Source organism: Berghia stephanieae, chromosome 1 (genome assembly GCF_034508935.2).
Source record: "Berghia stephanieae isolate SIO BIC M18660-M18661 chromosome 1, UCSD_Bste_1.3, whole genome shotgun sequence".
NCBI classification, from domain to species: Eukaryota; Metazoa; Mollusca; class Gastropoda; order Nudibranchia; family Aeolidiidae; genus Berghia; species Berghia stephanieae.
Genome location: NC_088360.1, coordinates 63,632,498 through 63,657,903, shown reverse-complemented (window position 1 = coordinate 63,657,903; position 25,406 = coordinate 63,632,498). Strand labels below are relative to the sequence as shown.

General features: G+C 36.0%; 2 protein-coding genes across 3 annotated transcripts in view; both read right to left on the bottom strand.

Moving 5' to 3' along the window:
• Positions 1-229: 229 nt before the first annotated feature.
• Positions 230-11,372, bottom strand: LOC144979356 (uncharacterized). Of its 2 annotated transcripts, XM_078926011.1 has the most exons (3): positions 4,940-11,372; positions 3,679-3,771; positions 230-2,365 (listed from the first exon to the last, which is right to left on the bottom strand). In XM_078926011.1, exons 2-3 carry the CDS (start codon positions 3,767-3,769, stop codon positions 2,154-2,156), a joined length of 303 nt encoding a protein of 100 aa, XP_078782137.1. In that variant the 5' UTR covers positions 3,770-3,771; positions 4,940-11,372; the 3' UTR covers positions 230-2,153. The 2 variants fall into 2 exon arrangements, with proteins under 2 accessions (XP_078782137.1, XP_078782129.1); XM_078926003.1 differs by lacking the exon at positions 4,940-11,372 and having other exon boundaries at positions 234-2,365; positions 3,679-4,629.
• A 267-nt stretch (positions 11,373-11,639) lies between these two features.
• The window catches only part of LOC144979222 (exosome RNA helicase MTR4-like), a 171,522-nt gene continuing 157,755 nt past the window's right edge, over positions 11,640-25,406 (bottom strand). The window contains exon 25 of the mRNA XM_078925833.1: positions 11,640-11,847. Within this exon, the coding sequence (XP_078781959.1) occupies positions 11,795-11,847 (53 nt within the window). The 3' untranslated portion in view covers positions 11,640-11,794. The remainder of the gene's footprint in view (positions 11,848-25,406) is intronic.

Here is a 25,406-nt window from a genome sequence, read left to right as displayed (position 1 = left end):
TCACTCTGCAAGTATACTGTGTGCAGTATTCTTATTGTGATGAGCTACATAAATGTCACGCTGTTTTAATTATTGTTCCAGCTGGTCATATGGAAACAAATTTCTATATCATATAACTACAAGTCGCCTATCAGGCATCTAGTACTCTTTGACTATCCCATTATACTCCTTTTTACTGGCGCTGATGTGTTGCAAGTGCTGTAAAACCCTTAAAACAAAAACAAACCTGTTTTGCAGGAAGTATTAAAGTGCATTCACTGTAATTTTTTCTGGAATGGGTCTGATATAAATTGGAAAACTGAACAAGAACTCTCATGCCTGAGTCGGTTATCAAACAGAAAACAAAGGGGCATTAAAATTTTCTTTTTTTAAGGTCATCAAAATCCTGAGTTGAGCAATCAAATTTTAACTGCCCTATTGTCATAAGACAATTACATATTGTAAGACCTTTTGTATAAATCATTATACCAGCCGCTTAGCCAAAGCCCAGGATAGTCCCAAGTCACATTTGTGATAAGGGTCTTAAATCGCCATGCCACTGTACAAGTTTGTGACAATAGGCCAAAATAACAATCTGTATTTATTCCAGAGGATTTGTTCTACCAATAACATAAGGAACAATGGAGTGATTGTAGTAAAAAAAGGCCTTAAACACTGCATGCATGCGATTTTAAGTAAATTTTAACAAAAACATATCAGCTCTATCAAATGTACCGTACAGATTGAGATAAATACAGGACTAAAACCCCTCTAAATAACAATTAGAAAATCTCAAGAACCATTTTTAAAAAATGGTTTAAGGCAATTCATAAGACAGGTTTTAACTGCGATTTTCTAAGATACTATGAGGCCAATTTTTTCTACACTATGGACAAATGTATTGCAACATGTCTCCATGGATTGCTTTAAACCATTTTTAAAATTGACTCAAAATACATGTGATTGAATTAATATTCAAACTCAAGACATTAGAAACCAATTGGGTCATGGATAGAAACTAAATTATGATGTCATTTGTGAACGCTCCAGGTGTGATTTTCATACATGAATTAATTTCCTATAACTGTCATCTGCATTTTTTGCGGCCGCAAATCAGGGCGATCCGCAAATTTCCCAAAATTGGCAAATCGTGGCAAATTTTGGGAAAATTGGCAAATCGCGTGGCAAATTTTGGGAAAAAAAAAAAGAAGCGAAAACAAAATAACGAAAAAGAAAGTGCAAAACTTGAGAAATGTTGCAGCTTTGCCTGGGCCCAAACCAAGGGAAGCTACTCTCTACGGATAATGATCTCATGCTCGCAGTGTATCTGCATACACTGCAATTCCCAATTTTTGTGATATTCCTCAGCATGAGTTCACGAGATATATTGAGAAACTGGGGCCCAGTGCTGTGAGAGAGTCTGATACTGGAATTATACATCTGACCCTATTTTGGAAGTCTGTGGCAGATTATGTTCTAGCTCTCGCTGCATTGGCGTCCCGGTATGCCTTCTCAACATGCTCGTCAGCTGATGCTGAGCGAAGTTTTTCTCTTTACAATCTTGTCTTGTCTTCCAGAAGGCGTAGACTCACAGAAAACAACATCAAAGGACTAGTTTTCCTTTACTACAATAAGTTTATCGATGCCTCTTTTTTTGAGTAGTAAAAGAAAACTAGGCCTTTGATGAGTCTGACTGAAAGTGTACGTTTGTTTGTGTGTGTGTGTGTGTGTGTGTGATTGTCTAAAAGTTTGGGCGCATAAATCGCTTTACATTGTGTAAATTAATAAATGTAGCCTCCTTAAATGTAATAAATTGTCTTTTATAAATTTTTTTTTCTGTATCGCGTGTTAATTTTTACTGAAACGCTTAGTTCTCCTCGGCAATTTTTTTGGCAAATTTTGGTCTTTTTGGCAAATTTCTTGGCAAATTTTGGGATTTTTTTGGGGCAAATTTTAGGTCCCAATTTGGCAAAAAATGCAGATGACAGTTATAATATCAAAACATATAAAAAGAGTAATTTAATTATAAGTAGTGTCATAATTAAGATGCCTCATCTTAAATTTCATGTATTCAATTTTTATGGTATTTTGTTCAACAATGGAGTTGGGTTTTTTTTATAATGGAGTATTTACGACTGCAGCCATTGATCCACTAATGGATTGTCAGTGATCTGTCATCTCCTCTTGGGGCCAGCTTGTCGTAATCTTTGGCTGATGCCATCTGAGGCATTCCACTCCTCTGGTGTATGGGGAAGAGTTTCTGTTGTCTCCTCTTGAAAGTGATTTGACAAATCATCTACTACAACTACTGACTCCACCACAGAGCAATCAACAAAACTGATTTCATTAATCTCATTCATATCCATCTGTCTGGCTAGTGTTGAAGCTGTGGAGGAAAAATAATCTTTAGAACATCTTTTTCACTGCATTGAAACAAAACATGTTTATATCTGTGAATTATGAAACTGGCCACATTATGAAATCAAGTGGTGCTGAAATCAAAAACGTCATTTCATTTTGAAACTTCTCTGATCCCACATAGTCTTCAGGTCAAAGTCAGAATTTGGAATGATAAAAACTTTTGAACAATGTTATCTCCTTAAGCAACATGAAATGCTGGCCATTTAATTAAGATGATTTTAGAACTACATCCCACTTTTTAAACAAATCCTTATAAACTGTTTGTCAGTGCTTAAAAGTGTTAATATAAATATATTTGAGAAAACAATGGACTCAGCAACAGTATGCATTTTTGTTTTTTTCCTTGTAAATCATCTTTTTGTTTGAGTATTTTTCTCTAAGGGGGAACCAGTATTTTTTTTTACATATGTAATATGTGATAAGTAAGCATTTGAGTGTGTTCCTCTTAATGGGGACCTGTGCTTGTGCCTGGACGACACTTTTAGGTGACTTCAAAGTACACCGATGGCATGCTCTTGGAATCTACATCCATTCCATATAAGAACCATTCCCTTTTTGTTTTACTTATTAGTGCTTTGAATTGTTAATCTAGAATTGCTTGACTATCCATTTGCATCCTTTTTACTGGTGCTGAAATGACCTAAATATGTCGCAAGCAATTAAAAACAGAAGAGGATTTATAATTCTGGAACATTTTGCTATCCCATTTTCTTCCTTTTTATTGGCACTGATATGACCTTAATGTGTTGCAAGCGCCGTAAAATAAAGAATGTTGATTAAAAAAATCACACAAACACACTTATGTTATACTTCGTGGTCCCACTGTCACTTCAATGTCCCCTATTTTGAACAACTTGTTAGCCGTGATAGTCCTTTCAGTACTGTTGTCAATGTTAAATACACTGTTAGTGGCTATGTGGTCTTGTGGTATGACACTCGTTTTCGGATCGGAAGGTCCTTGCCCTGAGCCTCGCTCGGCGCATAGTTGAGTCCTTGGAAAAGACTCTTTACTCACATTCTCTCACCGTACTCAGGTGTAAAATGAGTACCTGGCCGTTAACAGTGTTGTCTCTGTCCGAAAAATTGTAATATCGCCTAACAGACATCACGTCCCGTTCTAAATGTTGCTGTTGGTCAGGGACCCCTTGTAAAGCGCTTTGAGCACGTTTAGTGTTTATTGCTATATACAAAAGCTCATTTTAAAAAATGTTTCTTTTGTCTTTCGGGTGAAATTCTATTAATAATTTAATGACTTTGTAGCAAAAGAATTATGCTTACTGATTATGGTGTAATCTCCAAGATTACAGTCAGATATGTCAATAATATTTCTGGCTGGACTGGGATTCGGAACCAAACTCTCAGTGCCCATTACTGTAAAGAAAATTGTTGATAAATTTGAATTAAATGAAGTATAGAATTCACAAGTTGCACTTCAAGTCCAGATTACCCATTACAAACTTAATGAGGAGGAACACGGTGTTTTTTTTAAAAGGTGAATTGTTATGAAATTATAATGATTTTAATTCTATTTATATCAATTTTAATATGATACGATATCAATTGATTTTTAATGTAAAATTTGCATCATATAATTACCGGTCTCTGGCTCTTTTTTTTTTTTAACCATGAAATGCATCCAAGTGTAATCTTATCTTCTGATCTTGAGACCCATGAATCCCAGAAATAACAAATCTGCTGGGAATTGAACCCATGATACTTTGATTCATATGCAAGCATGATAACTCGCTGTGCCATTGGCTTGCCCTAAATAAAACACTAAATGAAACAAAATAAATCTTTACAGGACCCAATTCCAAAGTGGAATTTCAATACAATGTTGCGTGATGCCACTTTGACGATTTGTGATAAAAAATACATGGCAATCCCTTATGACACAAAAGCTCTTGCTCCATCACTTATTTCAAATTTGAAATATTCATATAATTTTGTCAGCTACTTCAGGATTGATGGTGTAAAGTAAATTTCAAGATTTTAACTACCATTGAATTATTAAATGTGAATAATCTTGTTTTGATACTCGACTTCAGCCTTCATTTATTCTTTTAATGTTTTTAAAATTGATAAAAAATCAAGAGGAAACGTGTCCCACAGGCAGTTGTTAGATATGCAATAGAGGTGATATACTTTTGAGACTTAACTACCAAAAGAGGATAGTTATGTTAGAGAATCAGTGCATAGGCAATTGTAAGGATGTCAATATTAGACGATCACAAAAGATGCATGCATACATAGTAAAATTACTTGTTTAAAATATTGTAAGGTACTATCTGTATTCATGTCAGGCAGCCCCAGAGACCAGCGATCACACCGTCCTCCACTGTCCAGTCACTAAACTTGAAGGTGGCTATGAAACCGTCCTTAGGGTGGAGGAAGACTTTAGAAGCTGGGTTGGCGAAATAAATTTGGAGGTGTAGCCATATGCTACTACTACTACTTTATTCATGGAATGCCTAGATGGCAGCCTTTTACATTTGTATACAGAACAATGTATGGAACTATTATAATTGCAGAAATTTACCTTGAATACCATCAACAATGTTACTACACTCGCCAATAATGACGAGTACCGGTACTTGTTCAGTAAAGATTGAAGAGGGTCCTGGTTTCCCCCTCCAGTCTGCTTTACATAATCAACATGACTTTGGACTATTCTTTTCGTGTCCTTGAATTTTTTTTTAGCTCTATCACCGAACGGTTTTTGAGAATTCCGCATTGATTCTCATTCTGATATTTTCCCAAACCTGAAAATGAAAAAGGAGAAAAAAATATGTAAATCAACGATTATGTAATGAGATTGTTGAGGACATTCATTTTGCACTGGAATCAGTTCTACTGATTGCTTTTTGTTGCCATAAAATCTTTATTTATTATTATGGTTGTAGCAAACTTTACTTGTATAATTAGTCTGTATCCTTTAAATTATTTGCATAAAAAATGTCATGCTTTTGAGTGTAGATTATTATCAGTCATACCTCTTAAATTGGCATTTTATCATTAAATATTTGTAGGGTCTGACTGGAGAGGGTGAAGGTTTATTTCTTGCTTATCAAATGTACTCGGGTAGGTCGCCCTAAATCTGTATGCTTTTCTATACCTCAAATTCCAACAGCTCTAACTGCAATTATTTGACATCTTTTGTTAGTTTGATGTAAATACATATGAGGTATTATCAGTTAACCTTGCTTAAAAACCGAAAATAGATACCAAACCCCATGCCCCAAACCCGTAAACGGCTTGCCCTAAACCAGTACAGCATTAAATTAGTCTCCTAATTTTTCAAAATTTCATAATTTTTTTAATATGATAATGTTGTGGTAGAATTTCATTTATAATTAGTTTTTAAAAATATTTTCTAAAAGACAAAAAAAATAAAAAAATTGAGCATATATAAAGAGCATTATCCTAGCATTTACGTTTGTTGCGGTTATAACTTTTGCCGCACTAGCGATTTTCTGTTATTTTTTGCACTGAAAAAAAAAAAATAAAGACACCGCTTGGGAATTTTTTTTAAAAAGAAAAAAAAAAACCTTTTACTTTTAGAAAGAAGTTTATTTCCACTTCCACTTCATTTCGAATTTTTCTGGTTGACTTGTTCTAAATATTCAAGTGAGTTGAAAGCTTAAAACTTTTGTCATTTTTTGTGGCAACTGACACAGATGCTAGATTGTATACTGCTAAACATGCTCAAAGCTCTGTAAGGGGCTCCAAGCCGATAGCAACACCGCAATATCACAACTTTTCCCCGACAGTCATTACTTTTAATGGCCAATTACTCAATAAGGAGCCTTTTCCAATGACTCGACTTTGAACCACTCAGGGAGGGACTTGAATCTTGGGCCTACGGGTCCAAATGCAAGTGTCATACTACAAGACAACAAAGCCCCACTTAGTAGGGGCAAAGAGGAAGGGTGAAATTTATTGCCTAACCTCCGCACTACACTACATCTATTTATATTGTTTACTGATAAATTATGGTGCCTGTCGGCTATTATGATGCTTTAAAATTTTCATTGAACATGCCAATCTGTTTTTTTCATTTTTTTTTTCATTAATTTAATTTTTTTTTTTTTTAAAAACCCGAGACCGGGTTGCCACCTTGCCTGTTCTTGCCAAGTAGTAAAAGGGTGGATCAGAGAGCAGAGCAGGGAGATAGGAAGTAGATAAACACGAGGTATACAAATACAAAGCAACATTGTGAGTGACAGGGACCTACAGTAGGCACTTGCAAGAATTTTTCAAAATAGTGGCTATAGCGAAGAAAAATAAAGGGGAGTGAAACATTAACTAGAGTGAAAAAAGTATCGCTCTATCTCAACTGGTTAAAAAGTTATGACCGTTTATGTGGTGGAAAATCTCTATATAGCTTAACAGGAAAAAAATGTGACGAAAGCACAGCATCCCAATGCATAATCAAGTATAATTCAGAAACAGCTTCAGATACAACTTTGAAATTTTTACATGTGGTAAATCATCTCTGTAATACATTGCAAACAGAAAATGAATTATTTATTGAGAACGAAAAGTATAGTTTAGAGCTGAGACAGATGAAATCAAGGAAAAATAGATCACGACATCATACAAATGAATGACCGATTGGAATTTTGGAAAAGTCAATAATAAAATATTTATTCACATGAAGATAAACCAAATACACCACTGAATCGGCGTCATTTAGTTGTTCACTTTGAACTTTTCAAAATGAAAATAGACCTCATAAAAGCAAAGATATGGACTGACAAATGTTTGAGGTGGTGTATTAGCCTACAGTCTACAGTCCTACAGATGCCCAATGTCAGTGACCGTGCTATAGCCTATTTTTATTTCATTTCATTAGTGACAAAGAAAAAATATATGTACTTCTCTTTTTTTCGCACTGTCACGGAGTGCTGCAATCTCGACATAATTGTATTTTCCAGGAGGGCTGCAGTTTCAGGGTTTGAAAAGTTTTTCTCTTGTTGAGCTCCATTTTCGTCAATGAATTTCAAAAGGAAATAGAATCTAAACAAAACGAAAGCGGATGTAGCGCTGATTAAATCTTTTGCGTCAGAAGACCAAACACAGCACAAATAACGATAGAGTCAAGGATAGGTCAGGACTAGCCACGCCCATTTCTAGGCTAAAGCCCAGCTAGTCCGAGACTAAATAATGCTCATTGAATCCGATTTTTTTTAGACACTTACTAAGCTTGGGCTAAAGACTAGCTAGTCATTTACTAGACTAGTAAATTACTAAAGTTAGTCCGTGTTCATTAGAACGGGCCCTGGTCTAGTTGTCGAGCTCTTCAAGTAGGCAATAAAAGTTCGCCGCAGGAGGCGGCCTGCGTCCATGCGTAAGATATGCTCCTGCGTCTTATCACTGTAGTTACTAGGTCGAATTCCGGACGTATTGCGGTTTCTCTGTAGTCCTCTCCCGTAATGATGGAAAGGCATCGGCTGTTGAAGCCATGAAGTTTTGGTTTCACCCTCTGTAAGTCGCCAAGCCTCGCAACCATGTGTGAAGACAGAACAGACACTAGAGGCATACGATTTTCTTTCCGTGGGACAGACGGTGATCGGACCACATAAGGGATAGTGAGTTAAATGTTGTTTGTGCTATTGACATTCTGTATTCAACATCAGCCCTCTCGTCACCATCGCATTGGATACGACCGTCTAATTGTACACCCTCGATAGTCACAAGAGGAAGTTCGCTTTCCTTGTCTTTGCGTTTTTGTTTTTGGACAATTAGGTCCGCGAGGGATCCTTTGCTCGATCTTACAGTCGCACCACCAGCCTTGATGAATAGCAAGGCCTCTCTTGTTTGGAAAGTCTCGACCACAAGAAGGGCATATGCGTTTAAATCCCATGGCTGCAATGTCGTCATCTGTTGTTTCCGATACTCTGATTTCCTTGTGGATGTGCAGAGCTTTGGTTTTTGGAACTGAGATTTCCATAGCTGCATAATAATAATAATGATGATGATGATGACGATAATAATAATTATAGTATTAATAAGAATAATGATGACGATAATGATAATCATAATAATAACCAGAGACATTAAAAATACTAACAAACAGGTGGAAATGGAAAGGTTTAAGATTGAAACAGTACAAAACAATGGATATTTCGAATGGAAACCCTTCCCAAGCAAAACATTAAACAGAGGAATGTTGAAAACAAATAAAACAAAATGTAGCTAGAATTAGAATTGTAGTCTGTATACTAAGACCACACAGGGGTATGCACGTTACAATTTTCAGTACATTTAGTTTTATTTGTTTTCAATGTTCAATGTTCCCTTTCTTATTTGTTCTTCTGATGGAAGGGTTACACCCGAAACGTCCATTGGGTGTACTGTTTCGATCTGAACCCTTTCCATTTTCAAATTGTTGCCAAATCTAAATCAGAACCTTAAGAATATGAATATTTATTTCTACTTTTAGGTTCATTTCAACATTAAAAATTAAATAGGTATACAAGTGGTCTTGCAAATACTTTTCAGACATCACGTGTACAAAGCAAGTTCACGTCAAAAATGACGTGCGCAATTACGTATATAGCAGTCAAACTCTTGTGTAAAGCAATTTCGTGCTAATTATTCTTATTACTATTATCATTATCGTCATCATTATTATTATTTTTCAATACAGTTGAAAAATTCTTTTAAGAATTTATAACAACGTTTTTGTTGAGGGACTGGACTTTTATCATTTCTGCGGTGATGTCATCGAGTATTCAAGGGCTGATTCCAATTCTTAGGTGCAGGAAGGTTCTACTTCCTCTTCACTTCCTCGGTTGATCATTTCCATTACACTTTTTTTTCCTGTTCTCATAATAGAGTCAACTGCATGGAGAAACAAAAATCCGGACACATTAAACCCAGTTTTTAGGCTGAACCATTCGGTTTTCTCATTTCCGTCTACTACAGTGCACTCAAAATGTTCATATAGAGTGTAAGAAAACTATAGGAAAACTGATAAAGGGGGATAGAAGACTCAGCAAGTGACCTCCTACCCACCAGGGAGGTCAGAAGACCCCGTCAAGTGACGTGTATTTGTTGATAGCACTGTCCACTCATACTAAAAAGACAATCACTAGCTGTAATTGTAACTGCTTAAATAAACACAGTGTCGACAGAAATTAAGTAAGTTTAATGGGTATTATAAATAGATGCCAATAGTCCGGCTTGCCTCCTGCATCCCAAGTAAATGCTGATCTGTACCATACAATTATTTGATAAATCACACATTGTTTCCCTTAAATTTGTATGCAGTCAAATTGGCTTTTTAAATCAACAAAGTTAAAGTCTTGAGGTGTTGAATTTAGTGAGCTGCAATACATTTAAAATGAAAAAACAAAAAAAAAGAAAGAAAGAAAGAACAAATGGAAATTGATATAATCCATTTATTGATTTACTGGTTCACAATATGACAGTCAGTGAATAATGAACATGAATTAATGAAAACATGGAGAGGGGAAAAATAGAAAAAATATAACAAAACCAGTAATCTGCTGTAGTCTGTAAAAAAAAAAAAACCTTTAAAATTTTGGCCAGAAAATTTGTCTTTCAAATATTGACAATTCAAATGACCCTCATCTTGTCAAAAACTCTCGAACCTGGGGATTTAATAAAGTCCAAGGTTTAAAAGTTATTATTTTAAAAAATAATTATAGTCTCATGTTTGAGAGTTTTTGACAAAGGGTCTTTATAATCGATTTGATAATTGAAGGATGGGTTTTTTGGCCAAGTTTTTTCTTCTTCAGAGAATAGCATTGATGTGCAACGAGTTCATATCCAATGTTCAGTCGTCCAATGAAAACGTCTAACATCTCAATTCATGATAGATTATTCAATTCAACTAATTAACTTTAGTTTTAAAAATTTCTAACAACCATTTAGGTTAGCATGCCTAAAGATTCTACAGGCCTGTAAATGGTTGGCGGAGAAATTGTCGGACTTTTTGAACACGCGAAATTTGTTTGACCAACAGGACAAAAATATGGATTAATTAATAAACACAACACACATATTATGACACATCAATTGACTAATCAACTTTCCCCAACTCATTTATAATACGATAAGCAGGTCCATATTTTATGGTACCAAAAAAAAAAAAAATCCCAATTATTTGAGAGGATACAAACATTTTTGGTCACAGGTCTGAGTAAGTTGTAAAATGAAAGAAAGAGAACAATTCCTACCTTTTTGAAGGATGTGTAAGAAGAAGAAGAAGGAGGAGGAGGCTGTGCGGTCTTGTGTGAAGGAGGAAAAAGATAAAAAATTTAAACAATCACGGTCGTAAGGAAAGAAAACCTGCTGAGAGAAGTCAATCACCTTTCGAAGAAAAATATCTATTTCGCATTATTTTGTTGTCGTTCAATCGGAAACATATATCAGCAAAATCGTACTGTCGGAAATCCGACAGTTGTCGGAAGATTTACAGGCCTGATTCTATTGTTTAGTGTCACTGATATGCAAAGCATTGATAATCATATGGAGGCGGGTGGAGATACAGACATACACACATGCCAGATTCTGTTATCTAAGCACAAAATACCAACATCTGGCAGACACAAGATGGTGAACATACTCCACTCACTCACTACTCCTTCAAGACACTCCTAACTCTTCAGCAACTTTTCATTGCTGATTATTCATCACCCACAAGTTAATTCATATCTAATCCTTATTAACAAGCTGATAGTTCAATTGAGTAAAACTTATACAATGTATTTACAACTAAAGAAAGTGCAACCTAAAATAATTATGACATGCAATTTTACAAAATGAGAGAAGTCCAGTCGTACAATTGGCCAGACCCTCATATCTTTCTTTTTAAAAAAAAACCACCTAACGTTGTACTTTTATTTTAAATAAAGCAGTCTGGATAGATTGACAAACTTGTAAAATAAAAAGCAAAAGAAGACTTTTTTCTTCATCTTTGAGTTTGCCTAATTTCCTCTTGAGAAATATATATATATATATATATATATATATATATATATATATATATATATATATATATATATATATATATATATATATATATATAATTTTAATCATCGATTTACGACTGAAGTATAATTAACCACGGTTTTAAACATTCCATAACTCATAAACATATAGTTTCGAGGACCAAAAGTAAACCACTCAAGTTATAAATGTCCAAAAAAAAAAGTTTTAAAATCAATATTAAACAAATTTCGTTTCCATATTTAAGATAAGATCTTACATACATCTTACTCTGTTCGAATATATATGTCCAACTGGAATATGTTTAATAAAGCCATAAGCATTACTATCAGAAAAAATATATAAATGAAATGGATCCTTTTATATCTTCCTGTAGTATAAATGTGCTGCCCTTTGTGTACTGTCTCAATTCAAATCAAAGATAGAGACTTGCAGCAAACACAATATCCCTCTTAATCATTCGAATCCCTGAAACAAACAAAAATTAAAATAAAGACTTATAGCTTTCATCAAATTAACAAGAAAAGAGAACAACAAACTGACAACAACAATAATAATAATAATACCATACTACTACTACTGCTACTACTACCACTACGACTACTACCACTACTACTACTACTACTACTACTACTACTACTACTAATAATAATAGTAGCAAATTGTTTGCTTGTTTTAAAGGATTTTACTGCGCTTACAACACATTTAGGTGTTGGACAGTAAAAACATTTTAGATGTACAATAAAAAGGACTTGAGGAAAAAGTAAGACAAAGGGGAATAGTACAAATAGGAAACATGTAGATTCCAAGAGCACGCTATCAATAAAAGTCCTACCCAGACACAGGTACAAGATCTCACTAAGATGAATACACTTTGATGTTTACAAATCACATGTTTAAAAAAAAATTAATTAAAAAAACAAAAAAAAAACCAGTACAGAACAGAGAGATGATTTGCAAGGGAAAAAAATATCATCTCCCAAAACTACAACTATACATTCAACTGTTTCCCTCCCAGCCGAAGACTCCGGCCAGGGTCAGTACAAAACTAAGTAATCTCATTCCCAGACAGAAAGCAATTGGTCAAAAACAGATACAGGGGGATAGAAGACTCAGCAAGTACCTCCCCACCCAGAAGAAGAAGAAGAAGAAGAAGAAGAAGAAGAAGAAGAAGAAGAAGAAGAAGAAGAAGAAGAAGAAGAAGAAGAAGAAGAAGAAGAAGAAGAAGAAGAAAATGGAGAGAAGAAGGAAAATAAACTTGACTAAAATGAAGTGGAAGATATCAAGAAATGCCCCAAATACAGTTCAAGCCGTTTATTGGGACAGCTCAGTTCCCAACAAATTGTCCCAATTAAGAGGCGGACATGAAATTGGGCAATTTTTCAGATTAATCATAGTCCACAATCAGCTTGACGTCTTATTTGAGTTTTTCAGCGGCCACTTGACTGCTAATTTGTTCTAACGATGAGAGACAAATCTAACTGCACAAAACAATAAACGAATATGCCACTCATAACAGTTGCAAAGGTAAGCAATGGATTAAGAATGCACTGTCTACCCATATGTCTCATTGAACAAACAAACCATTTGGGGGTGATAGTCTTGAACAAACAAAGCTATCACTCATTTCCCATCGCACCATTGGTCCAATGACCCATGACCATGTACGTAATCAATGACACTGCCAAGGAAAACAGGTAAATTATACTGTCTACATCTTTGTGATGACTATGACAAACGGTTTGACCACACACCTGATTGGTTGTCGCAATAGACACTAACAGGGGATATAGGTAAAGTCTATTGTTCACACCTCTGTGATGAACGGTACGACCATACATCCAGTTGACCATGGACTAAATTGCATTTTATGAACCATCGTTTTAAATTGGAGACAACAAAAAAGCTCTTTTATGGGAATAACAATTTCGTCCCCATTAACTCTAGTTGCTACATATATATATAATATACGCCTGAGGTCTGTAATACAGGCTGGGTTGCTAAATACACCAAAAGGCGTCACTTATATAGCTGTAATAAATGAGTGAAATACGAAGCCTACGAGTATCAATATTGAACTGCTGTGTGTCACTTTCTAAAACCTTTATTGAGACTATCAGTGCACAATGATGGTCTCGTCTCATTGACATTTTGATTCAGAAAAGTGAGTGGAGCAGGCACTTATGTTGGTAACAACAAGATATGAAGTGAATAGAAAAGTGCCAGAAGACAATAGAGAATAAAAATTTTTCGCAGCGGTGGTGGGGTTCGAACCTGCGACCTTATTGGTACGACAACTCCGCCTGGCAGGTGAGAGCGTGGCTCTACCGTGTGAGCTATCCACGAACACAAAAATATTCGTTTCAAACCCAAAGTCATTACTAGATCCCTCTCTCACCCACTTCTTGAGACCGCCGATTCGTTCGTACACCACCATCGCGAATAATTTTGACCAGCAGTTAAGCTTAATAGCCAATATTCTCAACACAAACATATAACATAGAAACGATTGAGACATTGAGTATGCTCCGGTGTATGGGGTGAATTTTTAATTCAGAAAAGTGAGTGGAGCAGGCACTTATGTTGGTAACAACAAGATATGAAGTGAATAGAAAAGTGCCAGAAGACAATAGAGAATAAAAGCTAACATCAATCCCAAATCATAATAAACTCTAATCTTCATCATTCACGCAATCTCTAGTGATTACAAAATTATCGATTTATCGAGAAACTAAAACTTAATGGCCATTTAAAATTAGCATAAGGCTCAGAAATTGCAATATTAATGGAAATTGCTTTCGAATCACTCAAAGAAATGACCGACAGACCCTTAAGATGTTGGTAGTTTTGATGCTAGTGTCAGTGGAAGAAGTGGTGGTTGTTGTAGCGATGGTGCTCTAGTGGTGGTGGTGATGATGATGAAGTTGTGGTGGGAGTGGTGGTAGAAGTGATGTGGTGGTGGTTGTGGCAGTGACAATGCTGTGATGGCAGTTGTAGAAGTGGTGATGTCATGATGTTGATGGTAAGAAGAGATGCTGATGTACCAAATGAAGTTGTGATGGTGATATCTGCTAGCCCAGTACATCAGTTATGAGAAAGTTTTGAGATAAAATATCTGGGAGAGTGGTCTTCAATTCAATAGATGACAATTTGCAACAGTAGCAAGATATTTTCCATATATGTTATCTAATGATCCATCCTCTCTCTCTTTTTTTTTTTTGAGCATTCACTACTACTACTACTCCTCCTACTACTACTATTACATCTATATACTACTAATACTATTACTTTGGTCAAATGATGGGAAATTTGCAATGTATGTAATATGCAGAGACAAGTGAAATACTTCTAAAATGGTTCTAAAAAATTCATTTTGAACCAAATACCGTTCCTAAAGCTTTTTTTGTTTGTTTGTTGCTTTAGGTCTCTTCCAACACAACTGAGGTTATATGAGAGACCGCTGAAACAAAAAAACAAGCAATCTAACAAAAATAGTACAAATGTAAATCAAAATCATAACCTAAAAATATCATAAGCTAAATTATAAATAACCAAGAACAAACAGGCAGAAGATTTGCAGAAAAAAAATATCCCCTGTCAAAAATACAATCACAAACCAAAGAAGCAGGATAGGCTAGTAAAGAGAGAAGAAGAAACGACATCACTATCGGATCGTACATCCATGCGAACATCATAGGTATATGATTCAAGGGTGATGCTCCCATCCAACCACCCGCGTTCCTAAAGCTGCCCACTTTGTAATTCAAGACTCGTACAAAATAATAAAGAAAAAAAAAGATCATTATAAATTTTATAAATCAAAATAGAGTAATTTAGTTTTTTTTAAAGGGAAATAACCCATTTATGTTTAAGTTAAATAGCAATACAGTTTTTAATTGAAGGCTTCAACTTCATAGTCAAAGATGTTGGTTCAATTAAATTTTCACTTAGAATTTTCTATTTAATAAGTGGCAAAAGTTTAAATGTGGTCTGAGACTATTTAAAGTATAAAACAAGCTTATATGCATAATTCTATGCAAATCCTCAAAAATGTATGAGAAAAATATAGGTGAAAACCGGCATCATATAAGCAACTGAAATGATAACTATAGTATTAAATGTGATGCATCATTAAAGGAGTAGCCATAATAAAAATCTCCGACAATTGAACAGTCACCCAACACGACCATGACAACACAGGACGAATAGGGACAATAGACGTGACTCAAGACGGCTACAAATTCCAAATTTACAACATCTACGGACCAGCCTCAAAAACAGACGAAAAAAAAGACAACTTTCCTAGACTTAGAGAAAAGAATGGAAATAAACCCATCAACACCCATCATCCTAGCAGGGGATTTCAATAACACACTACACCCCCACGACACAACTTACCATAGAACACAACAAACAGTCATAGACAAACAAATACTACAACGAATTTTAGAAAAACACAATCTAACAGATACATACAGAGAAACATTCCCAATCGGGAAAGAAACCACCTTTAAATCACTCGCAAACACAGGATCCAGACTCGACAAAATATACATATCCAAAACAACCCCAATAACAGAAATTAAACACCTAGAGAACACACTAGACTACACAGACCACAAAGCTGTCTACGCCCAGTACGGCACCCAAATTACAAGACCTAAACAAAAAAGTGCCTACTGGAAATTCAACAACAGTCTCCTGCAGGACCATTATTACATACAATACATGACCGACATCAAATTAGACTTATACGGACAATATTATACCAAATGACAACATCCGAGAATGGTGGGCCACCCTCAAACAGACCATACAAACGCTAACACAAATGATAGTGGAAAAAATACAAGACAAAACCAACAGAAAGGAAACAAAGTACAAAACAATCATCAACATTGACAGGGCGCGTGACAACAAAACAGAAATACAAACACAACCACATGTTACTGAAGCAATAGAAAAAACTGAAAGAAATTGAACAAAGAAAATTCAGAGGCCACAAAGTAAGAAGCACATACAAAACACGCAACGACTACACTGATTTAAACGACACAATAGCGCGAATAGAAAACGAACAACACAATAGACGACATATAGACAAAATCAGAACAACAGATGGGCAAAAAACGAGACAGAAATCCTTAGACCTTCTACAATTTTTACTATACACAAGTGGCGAAATATCAACAGATATACAAGACCACTACACCGATTATACAAAGAAGCTGACAGACGAACAGAAAGAACAATTAGATACAGAGATCACAATAGAAGACCTACAACACAGCCTGGAGAACATGAACACAAACAAATCCCCAGGCCCCGATGGACTAACAGTAGAATTCTACAAAAGTTTCTTCCCTCTCCTTAAAAAACCCCTCCTAGAACTGACTAAAGAAATACACAAAGAAGGACAATTAACGAACAGCCAAAAGATATCATACACAACAGATGTCAAACAATACAGACCCATATCCCTCCTAAACACCGACTACAAAATTATTGCGAAAACTTTTAAGCAACAAAATCAAAACTTACCTACCCCAACTGATAGACAAAGAACAAACATGTAGCATAAAAAACAGAATAATAGAGCAGCACAAACTTCATCAGAGACCTTATAGGATATGTAAAACACACACACGCATACATTTTGTCCATCGATCAAGAGAAAGCTTTCGATAGGTTAGAACATAGCTTCTTACACAAAATATTAGAACACAACAACATAGGCCCTTATTTCAGAAGATGGATAAAAATACTATACAACAATCCCTCCAGCTGTGTAATAGTCAATCAAAAAATATCTGATCCCTTCCAAATCGGTCGGTCAGTACGACAGGGTTGCCCTCTCTCGGCCCAACTATACATCTTATTTCTCAAAACCGTTTTGGAAAAAATTAGGAGAAACCCGAAAATTAAAGGCACCAGAATTCCTGGAAAAGCCAACAAAAAGCTCATCGCGTATGCTGATGATGCAACTCTGATTCCGAGAGATATACCTTGCATACACAAAATTTTAGAAACTTAAAAAAATTTCGGCCTCGCAAGTGGTGCCAAACTAAATATTAAAAAGACCAAAATCATGAATCTCGGACCCGAACCCTTAGAAACTGAAAAAGCCCAGATACCCGACATGCAATGGGCTAACCAAATTAAAATCCTCGGAATAACGTACTGTCAAGACACACTACACCGAAACACATCTGGAGTGGAATTGTACACAATATAGACAAGAAACTACATTCATACACATACATCAAAGCCAATATATTCGATAGAACCAGGATTGTGAACATCTACATTATTCCAAAAATCTTATACTACATCAAAATCTTCAAACCTCCGTACACCACAGTAAAGAAATTAGAAAGACGCATAGACACATTTATACTACAAGACGCAAAACCCATTCCACACGAAATACTCACACTCCCCACAGAATCAGGCGGCACAGGACTAAAATGTATTAAAAGAACCTTAGATACAGCTAGGATCAGATATATAGACAAAATAATACAAGAATCGACAGGAAATAAATTCGGGACCTACTACTTAGGGACACGACTAACACAATTTAAAAAGATTGACCACACACTCCCCCATTTCGGAGGTAAGACACTCCCTCCTCTTTACAAAGCATGTGTAGGACTAGTAAACAAATACCCAGACACAATAAATAAACAATTAGACAGTAAACAGATATACAGAACAATAAACACACCAAAGAAACGCAGAGAACAAGACCTAATGCACGCATCAGGACTAACATTAGATAACATGAAAGTGGCCTCAGAAAATCTACACAAACATGACACCTCTAGATACAGTAAGCATATAACATACAGACTAATGTTCAACGCCTTACCAACAAACAACACGCCCAGATGCGCCTTGTGCCGTGCGCTTTGTCCAACACAAAATGTACGCATTTTCACAAACTGCATTAAAACAAAAACACTGATTAGAGCCACAATAAACACAATACAAAAAACAATACGACAACCCATACATACAGAAATAGCATTTAGACACAATATTATCCCCAAAACTGACAATGCAACACATGAAATAAACATACACATCCTAGCAGCAGCAAGACAAGCAATATGGACAGCATGGATAGGTCAAGTACACAGACAAAACACCACTAATACCGACATGTCATTAATATTTCTTAACATAATACAAAAACGATTTAGATAAAGAGAGAGAAACAACATGGAACAAATATACCGACCTAATAACACAATTCAGATAGATGACCTTCCACCGAGACATTTCAATTCCCTTCACCACACCCACAACCTGACCTTACCCCCCCCCCCCCCCCCCCCCCGAGTGAACTAGCATTATAAACTTTATTTATACATATATTATTTACACCTCTATTATCGATCATTTACCTGACTGATCGCTTACTACTATATCTTCCCACTCCCAATATTTAGTTTTTCTTCTTTCCCTTATTTTTGCTGTATTATTATCCTTTTCTATACTAACTGTCCTTTTCGCCCTCTCTACCACACTGATATATCCATAACATTTTCACCAACTCCAATAATAATAATCATTGCCAAACAACCTGGTTACAACCAACAAGGTGCGTCCATGTCTATTCTTACCCTCCCCCCCCCCCCCCCTCTTCTATCAGCCTTGAAAACGATACAAAATCCAATGAATCGATCATCCTTCTCCAAACTCTTCGGCCTCCGGAATAGTATAATCAGAACCACTGTATATAACTAATTCTACCTTTTCCTTTGTTCTATCCCCCCCCCCCCCCTCCCCCATACAGTACATCCAATCCAATCCCACATATAGATAGATAATACAGACAGCCCCCTTCCCATCACCCTGATACAAACGGAGATGGAAAAGAATACCAACATAAATGACAAAAGATCACGCCAAGGAAAAATGCAGAGTACCACCTTTTTTGTATTTTTATTTATCTGATTGCAAAACTATAGCTAGAGTAGAGAACACAGACCCTATTTCGGCTCTAAAAGATCATGTGGCAGATAAAACCATCTAATAATAAATGATACTAATACTAATATACAAATTAACAACCCCCCCCCCCCCCCCCCAACCAAAATCCCCACTCATACTAAACCCAACAAAATAATAATAACAAACCTCCAAGGAAAGGACATGGCACATGAGTGTTAAATACGATATAATTTTTAAAAAATTAAAAAACAACTAATCAAAGATTCCGATGAGGCCTTGGCGAACTCGGCGCAACGGCCCATGACAAAGACGGCGCGGGGCAATGTGTGTGCCGCGCAGCATGCCGGAGGGGTCTGGTCCCGCCCAACCCGCCTGAAGTGCGGGTGAAACAATTGCGCTGCGGCGCCTAGACTGCCGTGGACCACATGTATGCAGATGTGATCAGTCGAGGCCGACTCGGAATGAACAATAATTATAATATTTATAATATTAAAACGTACACCTTGTACACCCACAGTCACAATCCCCCCCCCCCCCTCCCCCCATGACTCTAACTTTAATGAAAACTTAACCATGTTTTTTTTTGGTTGTTTGTTGCTTTAGGTCTCTTCCAACACAATTGAGGTCATATGAGAGACCGCTGAAACAAAAAAACAAGCAATCTAACAAAAATAGTACAAATCTAAATCAAAATCATAACCTAAAGATATCATAAGCTAAATTATAAATAACCAAGAACAAACAGGCAGAAGATTTACAGAAAAAAAAATATCCCCTGTCAAAAATACAATCACAAACCAAAGAAGCAGGATAGGCTAGTAAAGAGAAGAAGAAACGACATCACTATCGGATCGTACACCCATGCGAACATCATAGGTATATGATTCAAGGGTGATGCTCCCATCCAACCACCCGCTTAACCATGTTCATAGAGTAATAAAATAACCAATGCTGCATAGGGAAAGACCACGTGCACAGTAGTTAAAGCAGCGAATGACACTCGGCTAGAGAGCGGGAAAGTGGGTGGCCACCCTTGGACTCCTTAGGGAGCAAGGGAATAGGTTACTAACAAATTAATCAAAAGTTTCTTTTTAAAAACATAACCACCTTCATTACCAGTTCCAATCTACTCCCATAATTTAACAATAGCCCAAGAACAACAACTGACCACAAACAATAATAAGCCCACAAGACGATTGGCCCGTGTATTCAACATCCCACCAACAGAAACAATTCAGAAACCTCCCCCCCCCCCCCCCCCCCCAATCCCCCAACCTAAACCTAACCTCCCTTCCACAATAACCCCATATTAAAGAAGTTCGAATATTCCGATCAGCTGATAGGCTGCAGACTTTTAACTTTCACCAATCAAAACCCACAGAATCCAACACCCCCCCCCCCCCCCCCTATTAAACCTCTACCAGTAACAACATTACAAACAGCTCTTAATCATCAATAAACCGATTGGTTCAGGATCCTTGCGATCCACCAATCATAACAACACTTTTTATCTCCTCTCCACATCCAACCGCGATCAGCTATTTAAATGTTAAATTAAATCATCTAAAAAAGTAACAAAATTTATTACAAACCACCAACCCAATATATCCTCTAACTGACCAACTACCCAATTAACCCCCCACCCTCCATGAACACGTAAGGCAACATTAATATTTCAACCTTTTACTTCATCCTTTAACCACAAAAAAAAAAAAAAAAATGTGATGCATCTGTCATGGTCTCATGTGAGTAAAGAGCTACTCGACTATGCATAAAGATATATGTAGAATGAGGCCCCAGAATTTACTAGTTACTATAAATGAAAAACAATTAACGATTTGTTTACAATGAAATAAAAATAATGATGAAATTTAATTAAAAGAGATAAACAGTGATCGTGGCAGTTACAAATAGAGATATGAATATTTTACGTAACTTATGATAATATGTCAGGTTCATAAGTTTACGTTTCCAGGCAGTTGAGGGGCTTGGATGATCTATTCCTCTGATAACAGGATTGGACTCGTAAAATTCCACTTCCAGGCAATTGGTAAGAAGTTATTGTGTAGTCCTTTGACAGCGGGCTTGGGTTTGATCCTTGAAGATTATACAATCAAAGTTAAAAGCTCCGGCGTCTTAATGGTGTAGATATAATATCTACAAAGTCCCAAAAGATAAAAATCTTCCAGTATATATATAGGAATAGAGCGACTGGCCGTCCGGCATAGATTGTGGAGAGAAAGTGAGTGTAGAATATTAGACCTATCAGCTTTTATAATAAATGGCTACGTGACAGAATGTAGAACGAAAAGTATTCACTAATTAGAAATTAATTCGAGGGAAGGCTATAAAAGGAAAGACGATCTAATATTAGAAGGTAAAGTTTATCTAAGCCTACCGAAATATAACTGGAGTGAGATGAATTCAGTTCTTAATAAAATAAAATTTAATAAGATAATTGTGAACAACCTTTACTGTGACAGCATCATTCATTCAGAAACACGGTCAACAGTTGGTATACGACACGTATGTATCAATGCATCAAATGTATCATCAACATCATTCACATCACATATCTTTTAAAAAATCGTATTAAATCCACTAAAATCGTATCCGCTTATTCGGGGTCCAAAAATCGTAATAAAATAGATTAATCGTACTGGTTGGCAGGCATGTGGATAGGATGCCAGTCTATCCCAAGTACTTTTTGCCAGATCTAACAAACCCAGCTACCCATTCATTGCTGAGTAGACAGGGAGATCAGAAAAAAAAAGCTCGACTCCACCCGGGATTGATCTCTGGCCCTTTGCATGTAAAGAGAGTGCTCTATCAACTGAGCTATCGGGCCCCCCAAATAATCTAATGGTTTTTTTTTAAAGATACAGACGTTATAATTGTTATTTTTGAAGAAAGCTATAGCATGTGAAACTCGTATCATTTGATTAGTTAAAAACACCAAACGAAATAAAAAATATTATTGTATTATCAAATGACAACAATGCGATAGAAAGGAGTGGCGACAACATAGACAAAAGAAAAAAAATCGGACCAGCTAGGTTCGAAACACATACACAAACACACATCTTATAGTTATATAGCTAGGGGAATTAGGGACACAAAACCCCCGAATTGTGCAAATTAGTGATGAAAGCATGATTTTTAATGAAAAAAAGTTCGTGCTCTAAGGTTTAAATTGTGATATAGAACCACTTTCTCATCACTCCAAGAGCTGAGATATTAGCAATTTAAATCGTGTAAAAATTCACGGTGGTGATGAAACTTGCCGCCTTCACAACGACATTTTGCTATGGTGTCAAAAGGTCACAGACTACGTCATCAGTACCGAGGACACATGTACACTGTTGCTTAAATCGAAATCGGAAATATAACTTATCATTTATTCATAACATACAACTTATCAAATTCATTCATTTACGAAGAGAGTAACATAATTTTCAAAAGTATTTTTTAAAATCCAAAAGTATACCAATTTTGTTATTTCAAATTTTACCAGCATTGGAACGCGGAACATGAGATAGTGAAATTTTTAATATAGAATATAGGCGGATTTTCATCTCCACAGACTAGGAGGCAGACCGGGCAACAGCCACTTTTTAGTGGCTAATCGTCCCTGGTTAAAGAAAATGGCGGCGCTTGACCTCTCGTGTTCAGATTCTTTATGGGAGAGTAGATGATATAAGCCTACCCTTTGATGTCTGCAGTCGCCTTTTTGTTTTCTACGGTCACTCATGGCTAAACAACCGTCAACAATGAACTGAACCATAGTTGAAAGACGCTCATGGCATAGTTGCATCACAATTACCCCGTTGCTGAATATATTATCCAGGCACGGTTGATAGGTAAAAAAGCCAAATTATGTTCTAGTTACATTTGAAACAAACAAAGTATATCACTGATCTCGTCTCATTGAGATATAAAGAATGATATAAAAATCAAGAAAGGGCCGATAAATTAAAAAGTTGCTAAAAAAAGCTAAAATAAACAAAAGCAATTTTTAAAATCAAATTTATTTGTAAAACAGTTGGTTTTCAACCGATTTTTCTGAAATAAGGACCAATGTTCTTCTTTTTTCAAGCTGATTTCAACAATGTGACTTTCAAATTCCTCAGAATTATAGTTTTTACTTTTAGATTTTAGCTTTTAGGCCTACTCAAAAAGGTGTTATATTCCTTGCGTAACAATATCGTAATACATCGACTGATAGATTCACAATTCTACACGAATGGACGGTGGCGGCATATCAAAGAGGTGTACCAAATTTATTTACCAATTACTTTTCTTAGTGCTAAAATTACAAAGTAATAATTTCGCGTCAGAAAAAATAACTCTCAAGTTCCTATCTCTTTATTACAATAAAATTGATACCACAAAGGACAAAATCGCCCCACAAATAAGGGAGTTATAAATTATTCATAATATTTTTTTAAAGTTATTAATATAAACCCGATCATTGGAGCCAAGTCTAAATGTACAAGTAAACGTGTAGTTTAATATGTCTAATTTGGATTATCATCATAAACCTTGCCTTTTTTTCTATTTTCCGTCCACAAATCAAGGTTAATCGAGCTCAGTCAAAGACATTCATATAGAGATTAAATCGCACAGCATCCCTGGTTTCATATCCAAGAAAATGGCAGCGCTCGACCTCTCACTAGCCACTTTTGATGGCGTTTTCCTAACTGTTGTCCTCTCTAGTCCTGTATTCTCTATGCCCCCCCCCCCCCCCCTCTCTCTCTTTCAGTATACAAAGAAAACTCGACATCTATCTAACTATCTATCCATCCATCTACCTATTACACTTATTTACATCTGCAGTTCATTAATTGGCTCCATTTACTTTTCTGCTTTTGTTCTTAAAATCCTACAACAATCTCTGCAAGTGTAAGATTAAGCAACTGTCGTCCTATTAAAGTCTTAGCATGTTCTATAATTTCATGAATAAAGAAAGAGGGACAAAGGACCCTCACCTCACCAATGCAGCTTGACAAAGAAATAATATCACGAGGTGTGTATCAAAATGCACGAATACACATATATGTATACACACACACACGCATGCTGACGTCACGACGCCCGGGGAATTTGATGGCCGACAGGCGCATATGATAGGTGTTGACCAATCAGAATCTTTCATCTGTAAGGTTGTTAAGGAAAAACCTAGACTTGTTTACAGTTTTTAAAGTTCATTGTTGGTTGAACCATGAAACTGTGGAAACAGTCATGCTTTCTCTGAGATAGATAAAGACATGCCCTCTGCTGCGATATCTTATATGCTATTGCTGGAAGTAGGACTAAGTATTATTAGGCCTTATAAAGGGTGGCTCTCTGAGAGAAAGTCAACTCTTATTTTGAATGAGTCACTGATAGTTGCATTTAAAAACTTGAAATTTATATAACTTATCGTCAAAATTTATGTTGAATTTTTATGTTTTAATGAAGAAAAATTATTGTCGTTAAGCAGTGGGCCGTCCCAATTAAGCCGCTCGGAATTGAAAAGGGTATGACTTTTTATAGAGAAAAAAATCTGTTCCCAAGGTATTTCCCCAATAAAGCGTCTGTCCCGATTGTCCGCTTGGATTGTACAGACTGAAATCACAACACAGTCGACTTGAAATGGTTTTTAGCAGATTTCCCTGACCTTAATGATGATGCTCACAAATACAAAATCTGCATCTTGAGATAACGAACACAATTTATGAACATTGACAGCAGTTGATGATAAATTGATTTCTGGAGCTCATAAATGATATTAGTGATTGAAGACTTCCTTTACCCTTGGTACTCTTGTCCTGCAGGTGCATTTATATTTGAAAGTTGTCCTTGCACAACGCACATTATCTATCAAGTTCATTACATATTCTTTCTCTTTAGAACACATATGCATGATACAAATTTATAAACAAGATAGATTAATCTTACTTTTTCAATCATATTTTGTAGTTTTATAAGGTATATTAAGGGTTATTTTAATGGTCAAAAAGTCAATCAGATTTGGGGAGGCCAGAAAGTGATCTGCCCCTAACACAAAAGGCCACTGCTCAAATTGA

Bases quoted from the DNA above. Each gene is read 5' to 3' on its own strand.
- LOC144979356 (XM_078926011.1), bottom strand. From the start codon at position 3,769: ATGGGCACTGAGAGTTTGGTTCCGAATCCCAGTCCAGCCAGAAATATT. The intron at 2,366-3,678 runs GTAAGCATAATT...TTTCCTCCACAG, and splicing joins TGGAGATTACACCATAATCA to CTTCAACACTAGCCAGACAG.